At 36.9% G+C, this 7990-nt stretch overlaps 1 protein-coding gene across 4 annotated transcripts in view; it reads left to right on the top strand.

Moving 5' to 3' along the window:
• Window positions 1-1464: 1464 nt before the first annotated feature.
• The window catches only part of DICER1 (dicer 1, ribonuclease III), a gene marked incomplete at both ends in the record, with an annotated part of 44780 nt that continues 38254 nt past the window's right edge, over window positions 1465-7990 (top strand). For 2 of the 4 annotated variants that reach the window (XM_080706785.1, XM_080706784.1), the window contains 6 exons: window positions 1465-1581; window positions 2197-2359; window positions 3091-3221; window positions 4393-4527; window positions 5154-5314; window positions 7205-7373. In XM_080706785.1, the coding sequence (XP_080562911.1) occupies window positions 1468-1581; window positions 2197-2359; window positions 3091-3221; window positions 4393-4527; window positions 5154-5314; window positions 7205-7373 (873 nt within the window). Of the gene's footprint in view, window positions 1582-2196; window positions 2360-3090; window positions 3222-4392; window positions 4528-5153; window positions 5315-7204; window positions 7374-7990 lie in introns of those variants that run through there. The other 2 variants (XM_080706782.1, XM_080706783.1) reach the window with 2 other exon arrangements.

Here is a 7990-nt window from a genome sequence, read left to right as displayed (position 1 = left end):
AGTAAAAAAATTTGCTTGTCAGGAAATAAACATCTGGATCCTTTTTCCAGTTTCATAAAGTGATAGCAGTGAATACTCCAAAGCAGTATAAGAGAGAGAATTTCTATTTGGGGGCAAGGGAATTCTGCTGAAGTCAGGAAAGCTGGCGGTAGACTTTGACATAGAGTTGAAACCCCAGCCCTTCTGTCTGGTTAGGAATTTTAAAGACTTAACTTTTATTTTGTCATTTTCTATGATGAAATGTATTTATGGGAAAAACTGTGAAATATGAAGAAAGTACTTAGGTAGCATGAAAAAATTTCCATTTTAAAGATTGGCATGCTTTTTTTTAAATTTAGGATGCATATGATTTTAAAGATATATGTTTAAGAAGTTGGTTAGCTAGCTGGGCATACATGTTTGGAATCCCAGTACTCGGCAGGCTGAAACTGGAGAATCCAGGTTTGCAGCCAGCCGCAGCTACTTCATGAGATACTCCACTACTTAGGGAGGTCTTCCGGCAACTTAGTGAGACCGTTTCAAAATAAATAATAAAATGTGGGACTGGGGATGGAGCTCAGAGATAGAATGCCCCTGGCTTCAATCCCCAGTACCAAACACAAAAAAGTTGGTTCGCTGTGTAGTTGTCAGTTGAGTAAAGTATCTATGTGTTCATGGCCTTTAATTATTTTTTATTTTGAAGCAGGGTCTCACTAAGTTGCAGAGGGCCCAAGTGAGGTTGGCCTCAAACCTGTAATCCTTTTGTGTCAGCCTCCCAAGTACTAGGATTACAGGTGTGTGCCACAACACCCAGCTGGTCATGGCCTTTTGATAAAATGACATAATTAGGTGAGGTGTTGTAATCTTTTCTGTGATGAAGGCACAGTGAATCATTGTTTTATCAATAATAACATTACAGGAACTTACAGATATTTATATAAACTATATATATGCTTTACACATATTTAACAAGGCCTCATACTATAAATATTTTATTTTAAAGCTATATTATGGACACTCTTACAAGTCAGTAAATATATAGCATTATAATCTTAATGGTTTAAAGATTTCTGGTATAGAAAGCTATACCGTAATGTATTAAGCTAATTTTCTACTAAAAGTTTTTAGCATTCTTTTGTTTTTAAGTAATAATGCAGCAAAACATATTATATACTTATATTCTTGTGCATGTGTCTGATTTTTTCAACAAGTTTCTTGGTATAGAATTGCTGGGTCAGGTATAGAATTCTTGACTTTTACAGCAATCTTCTTAGATCAAGAGAAAGCTAAAACAACTCTAGAGAGCATTTGAAAGAGCCCCAGGAGTAGTATTCTGATGTTCCTCTTGTTTCTGTGCTTTCTTTTGTTTTAACCCTGCATGGTTGTGTAATGGTATTCTTTTTCCCTTTTGTAGTAAGCTGTGCTAGGACAAAAATGCAATGAAAGAAACACTGGATGAATGAAAAGCCCTGCTTCGCACCCCTCAGCATGGCAGGCCTGCAGCTCATGACCCCTGCTTCCTCACCAATGGGTCCTTTCTTTGGACTGCCATGGCAACAAGAAGCCATTCATGATAACATTTATACGCCAAGAAAATATCAGGTACTAATGAAAACACTAATACTGGAGCGTTTTTACTAAAATGGAATAAATTAGCATATAGTTGACACAACTTATAAAACTCATTTACCCTGTCAGGCCTCCGTCTTCTGATTAATTTTCTCATTCACAACACTTGTTCTTAATAGTCCTTTTCTAACATCTGCTGGGTAATTGATTTGTTTAGTTCTGTGTGTGAAATTCCATAGTTTTTTGTTTTCCTGTGTAACCTCTCTGTTCTTCAGTATCTACTTAGGTGTGTCTGTCCTAACAAACTGGGTAGGAATTGAGATTGCTTTGAAAATGCCCAATCATGAATTGGCAGAACCATGGTTACTGTCAGCTAAATCATTCATCGTGGTCTTGAGGAGTATTCTGTGTAAACATAACTGTTAAAAAAGTATAAATTCTGTTTCAACATGTATTTACAGCACAGTTGTATATAAGAGGCATTTTATTCCTATGATTATTATTATTCTTGTGCAGAGGTATAGAAAGTTTTTTTTTTTTTTTTTGGCAAAGCTATTGGAGGAAGATTTCCGAGATTTAAAAAATCCAATTTTCTAAATATTGTACTTAGATAGGAAGTGTATAATCTTTTTTCCACCATATTTCCAGGTTGAACTGCTTGAAGCAGCTCTGGATCATAATACCATTGTCTGTTTGAACACTGGCTCAGGGAAGACATTTATTGCAGTACTACTCACTAAAGAGCTGTCCTATCAGATCAGGGGTGACTTCAACAGAAATGGAAAACGGACCGTGTTCTTGGTCAACTCTGGTAATAAAAAGTCATTTTATCAAATGGTGTGGAGGAAATTGGATGAGACTTTGTGTTTAAGCAATTGTTTCTGTGGATATTAAATTGTTAATTGAAAATGAAGAGAGTTTGACAAATAATGTGCTTATTGAAGCTCTACTAGCAGAAATACCATTTTTTACTTATTTATCGTATTTCTCTCAATTATTCTGATTCTGAATGTCTTTTGAATTGTTTACTTTGGGAATATAAGTAGTTATACTTATTTTTATTCTTGAGGTTTCACTTCACAAAGCACGTCAAAAGGTGCCTGATTATGGGATCATACTCTTTTGATTTTGCTATACCAGCTATAGGAAGAAAGTTAATATGCTTTTTAAAAGCTAGATATTCAGTGAAAGAGTTTTAAATGCTGATTTTATGTTTGGGATTATATATCAAAAATAAAACTACTAAGTGTGATCCTAACTGATAGGGCCCTAATACAATGATATCACTCTTCTCCCTTGTCTTTGGTGATATCACTCTTCTCCCTTGTCTTTGGTCATCTCACCATAACTGTGTGCTTTAGAGCCACATTAGACTATCTTATTTCTTGAAAGCATCTAGTTTTATTGAAGGAAATAGAAGGGAGACTGGAGTGGTTATCATTCTAGCCTAGAAGAGAGTGACAGGTTTTAGGACATGTACCGTGAAAGAGTAGGCTAGGCAAGATTTCTCCTATTTACATGGAGTATTATATTTGTAATCAGCAAACCAGGTTGCTCAGCAAGTATCAACTGTCAGAACTCATTCAGATCTCAAGGTTGGAGAATACTCAAACCTAGAAGTAAATGCATCTTGGACAAAAGAGAGATGGAACCAAGAGTTTACTAAGCACCAGGTAAGACTTGTAGAGAAATTCACTATATAAATCCTACAAGTTCTTGACTTGGTTTATAAGATGATATCTACCCTTCATTGTCTAATTTAGGTTGGAAAACTGTAATTTTTCTCTCTCCTCCCTCTTCCTCTCCACCTAGAGAGAGATCAGTCCTTACACATTTTCTCTCATTGTAATGCTCATCTGAAAACCAAGCACATGACTAATTTGTGTTGCTTTTAATCTGTAGCAAAGAACTGCTTTGTTACTTGTTCAAAACTACAAATTCCTATGACTGACTTCCATCTTGCATATAACCTCCTTTTAGGAAATTTATTTTTGAGTTTAAATGTATTGAAACTGGAGAAATTTCTTGGTTGAAGTCTTTGGATCTTTGACAGATACCCCCCATAACTTCCATGTTTCCATGAAGCCAGCATGTGCTGAGAGCCTTTTGTGGAGGGGCTGGGGATTACAGAGTGGCTAAGAGTTGCTTTCTACCTAATTTTTTTTTTTTTTTTCCCCCGGTACTGGGTATGGAACCTCGGAGCATTCTACCTCTGAGCTACACTCCCAGCCCTATTGTTTAGTCTTTTATTTTTTGAAACAGGGTCTCACTGAGTTGTGAAAGGCCTTTCTAAGTAGCTGAGGCTGTCTGCGAACCGCAGTCCTCCAATCTCTGCCTCCCGAATGCTGGGATTACAAGTGTGTGCCACCACACCCAGCCTCCTACCTAATCTTAAACAGCCCACAGTCTACTAGTATTCTCACTTACTGGGCAAAATCTTCATAAATAAAGCACTTCAAAATCCACAAACTGATAAAAAAAAACCCTTGATCTTTAGAAAAACTTGTCAGTTCAGTGGGAAGAAACAGATGAACAGTGTGAGCTCTTCTGTGATTTGACTAAATTGACAGGTCTCCTCAGTCAAATTATGGCTATGGGGACCTAAAAATCCTGAAGTAGATTTAATAGGTTTATCATAAAGTCATGGTTTCCCTTATCATGAGTTTTTTCCTCATAATCTTTTCCCATTATTTCCTAATTTGCTTCTTGGTTCTACTGTATGAAATTCTATACATTTAGATTTTTGTTTTAATTTTGAACTAATGAATTTCTTATTCCTCACTTATGAGCTTATCTCCAGACAGGTGAAGGCATATTTATGTACTGATGTCAATTTTATTTTAGGTTCTTGTTATGACTTGCTCTGTTGCCTTGAATGTTTTGAAAAATGGTTACCTGTCACTGTCAGACATTAACCTTTTGGTGTTTGATGAGTGTCATCTTGCAATTCTAGACCACCCCTACCGAGAAATTATGCAGGTAGGTCTTTAGATTTTATCAATTTTAGTAATCCATAATCAAATTAGTGGGTTTATGTAGGTTTATGTTTAGGTGTGAAAAATATGAGTTACCAATATTAAAAATTTGATTCTAGTATATAAATGAATGAATATCAAATTAATGTTCATTTATATCTTTTAAGTCTTTGTTTTATTTTTGCGGAACTGGGAATTGAACCCGGGATCATTCTCTCCCTGAGCTATATATCCCTATTCCTATATTTTATTTTTTATTTTGAACCAGGATCTCACCAAATTGTGGATGGCCTCAGTAAGTAGCTGAGGCTGGTAGCAAACCTGTGATCTTCCTGACTCAGCTTCCCAAGTACTGGGATTTCAGGTGTGTGCTACCACACCTGGCTATAAGTTTTTTATCACAAGTGATTAAAATCATAATCTTTTGTAGAATATCTAGTGTGCCTTTTTGAAAAACAGATCTTGTAAACAAACTGCAGTAATTCCATAATATGTCCCCGTTATATTGATGTTGACACTGAACAATTTGATTTTTAGTACTTGTTAGTGATTTTGATACATTTTATGGTAGTATCTCTAGTTATGGCCTTGCAAAATAAAGTGTTTACTGTCAGTGTCTTTTATTGTTAGCTCTGTGAAAATTGCCCATCATGCCCTCGAATTTTGGGACTCACTGCTTCGATTTTAAATGGGAAATGTGATCCAGAGGAATTGGAAGAAAAGATTCAGAGACTGGAGAAAATTCTTAAGAGTAATGCCGAAACTGCAACTGACCTGGTGGTCTTAGACAGGTACACCGCTGCTTTTGACTTGACTTCGATAAGATTGGATGTAACGAATATTAAGCCTGTCATATTTTTTGTAGTACTTGTAGGAAGTACTTAAGTGACTGTTGAAAGGAATGAGCAAGACTAAGAATTCTCCCTAAGTATCTGCCAGCGTAAGACTCTAACTTGTTTCTACAGAGCGCAGCCCATAGAGGCATTTTTGCCTTGAAGGGTTATGTTGTCTGCGTGTCGGCCTTCCCAGGTCCTGATCTTGCCAGATGCTGGAGACTTTGACAGTAAAATAAGTTCTTTTCTGTCAGTGTGCGTTTTGTTATTCTGACCCTGATGTTTCATATGATGCTTTGAAGGAACATTAATTTACTTAGAGAATTGAGCAATATACTTTAAAATATTTGGAAATACCCTATTGTTTTGAAATAGGTTGTAGATTTCTGAGAAAGATGCTATTTATGAATTTTTCTCTTTAAGGAGGTTACAGTTCTGAATTCAGTAATATAATACAGAAAAACACACATACAACTTTAGTGATTTGCTTAAGTTGCTGGAAGGGAGCCTATATAAATTAGCAGGACAATGAGTTTTTAAGTAAATACAACTGATTCAGTTCCTTTTGAAATGGTCTTACATCCCTATTGGTGTAGTCTCAGGGCTAAAAATGACCAAGTGGTGATTTTTAGGATAGTTACAGTAAATAGAGGAGACTGACTGCTGAGGTTTTGGAGCTGAGTCAGACGTGGTTCAGTTCCTAGTTGTACAGACAAGTGCAGCTTCATGACCTCAGCCGAGTCTTCCAGCTGTAGAATGTAGAATGCCATCGACGTAGTTTCAGGGAATTGTTTGGGGATGAATTACATGGGCACATAAAAAATAAAATTGACATTTAGAAATGTTAGAAGTGTTGAAGCTTCCCCTCTGTGACCTGATGCATCAGGGCCTCCCCTCTGTGACCTTTCTCCCTAGCCTATTTTATCATTGAGTTTCATAAATATTTGAACATTTTTGTTTCTTATTCTGGTTGATGCCTTGGAAGACAAAAGATGGAAGTCCAAACCTAAAAGCAAAACCAACAAACCTGGGATAATAGTGAAATCTGCCCTTAAAATTTTAGAAATATCATCCTTGTGCAGTTGTTTCTTGTAACTTAACAGACAAGCATGGGGATAGATAAAAGCCAGTGCCATTTTATGTAGCCGTCGTGACTGCCCTGTGTCCATGTGGAGAGGGAGATGAAACTAGTGAGAAGTGTACATGGCTCATAATGTTGGAGTGAGTTTCTAAAAAAGTAAAGCAAAGGGTGTTTTGGGAGGCAGCGGGCTTATCTGAAAGAGCCTTCTGATTGTGTATGTTCCTAGGTTAGTGGTTTAGTGCACCCTTTTCAGAAGATAAAATTACTAAGCCTCCCCATTGGGAACTTCCACTGCCCCTTTAATTTTATTCAAAACCTCCTGGTTATACCTTCCATCTCCTTGGGTCTATCCAGTGTCTTTCAGAGGAAGACAGTTCGAAGTTTTGTTAGACAGAATTGCTCAGTATCTTTGAACTCTCATTTCTTCCAAAATAAGATAAAGGGTATGTAAAGTTCCTGGCCTAATGCTAGGGAATATATATATATATATATACAAATTTGTACTCTCTTCTTTTTCCTTTTCTTTCCTTTCTTTTTGACAGTATCTTGTAAATAACACTTCACTGGTTTACAAAAGTTACACATTTTCAGTGGAGAAATTCAATAATACAAAAAAATAATTGAAATTAATATCTATATTCCCACCCCACCACTAGCAACATTTTGGATTATTTTCTTAGTATCTAGTCTCTTTTTCTTTTTTTTTTTTCCAAAACAATAGTATTTCATCATTGTGATATTGATAACTTTTGTTTCTGACCTTAAAGATACACTTCTCAACCATGTGAGATTGTGGTTGATTGTGGACCGTTTACTGACAGAAGTGGGCTTTATGAAAGACTGCTGACGGAATTAGAAGAAGCACTTAATTTTATTAACGACTGTAATATATCTATACATTCAAAAGAAAGAGACTCTACTTTAATTTCCAAACAGGTAAGCATACACAAAGCATGTGTCTCCAGCCTTTTTTACTTTGAGATATGGTTTATTGATAGGTTGTTCAAGCAACCATACCTCAAAGTAAAAAGGGCTGGAGACACAGTTCAGGCTGGCCTTGAACTTTCAGTCTTTCTCTTAAGCCTCCTGAGTAGCTGGGGGTGCCACAACTATTATTGGTGTACACTGATGTGTCCAGCCAGATTTTAAGTATGTACCTTCCTGAATTAGGAGATGAATTAGGATTCGTGTCATGGTTAAGTGTAAGGAGTCCCAATTTTTTGTTTTGTTTCATTTTTGGTCCAATAATTTCTTGCTCTACCCTTGGACAACCTGAGTTCTTCTGCTATTTCCTGGTCTGCTCAGCTGGACATGAGCCTGTGGTTCCTGAGTGGTACAGCTTGAAAAGAGAGATTTAGGGCCGTAGTCCTGAGTTGGGCCCCTCACAGGTGGCAGCAGCACCTGATCCCCTCCGCTGTTAGAAATGCAGATTGTGGGCCCAGACACAGGCCTGCTAAGTCAGAGATTCTGGGGTGGATCCCCAGAGCTGAGCTTTGAATTTGCAAGGCCCATAGTTTTGCGTTTTGACAAGTCCACCAGTGATCACCACGCAT

Source organism: Muscardinus avellanarius (genome assembly GCF_963383645.1).
Source record: "Muscardinus avellanarius genome assembly, chromosome: 12".
Lineage (NCBI taxonomy): Eukaryota > Metazoa > Chordata > Mammalia > Rodentia > Gliridae > Muscardinus > Muscardinus avellanarius.
Note: the sequence above shows the minus strand (reverse complement) of the source record. Positions and strands in the feature narration are given on the sequence as shown.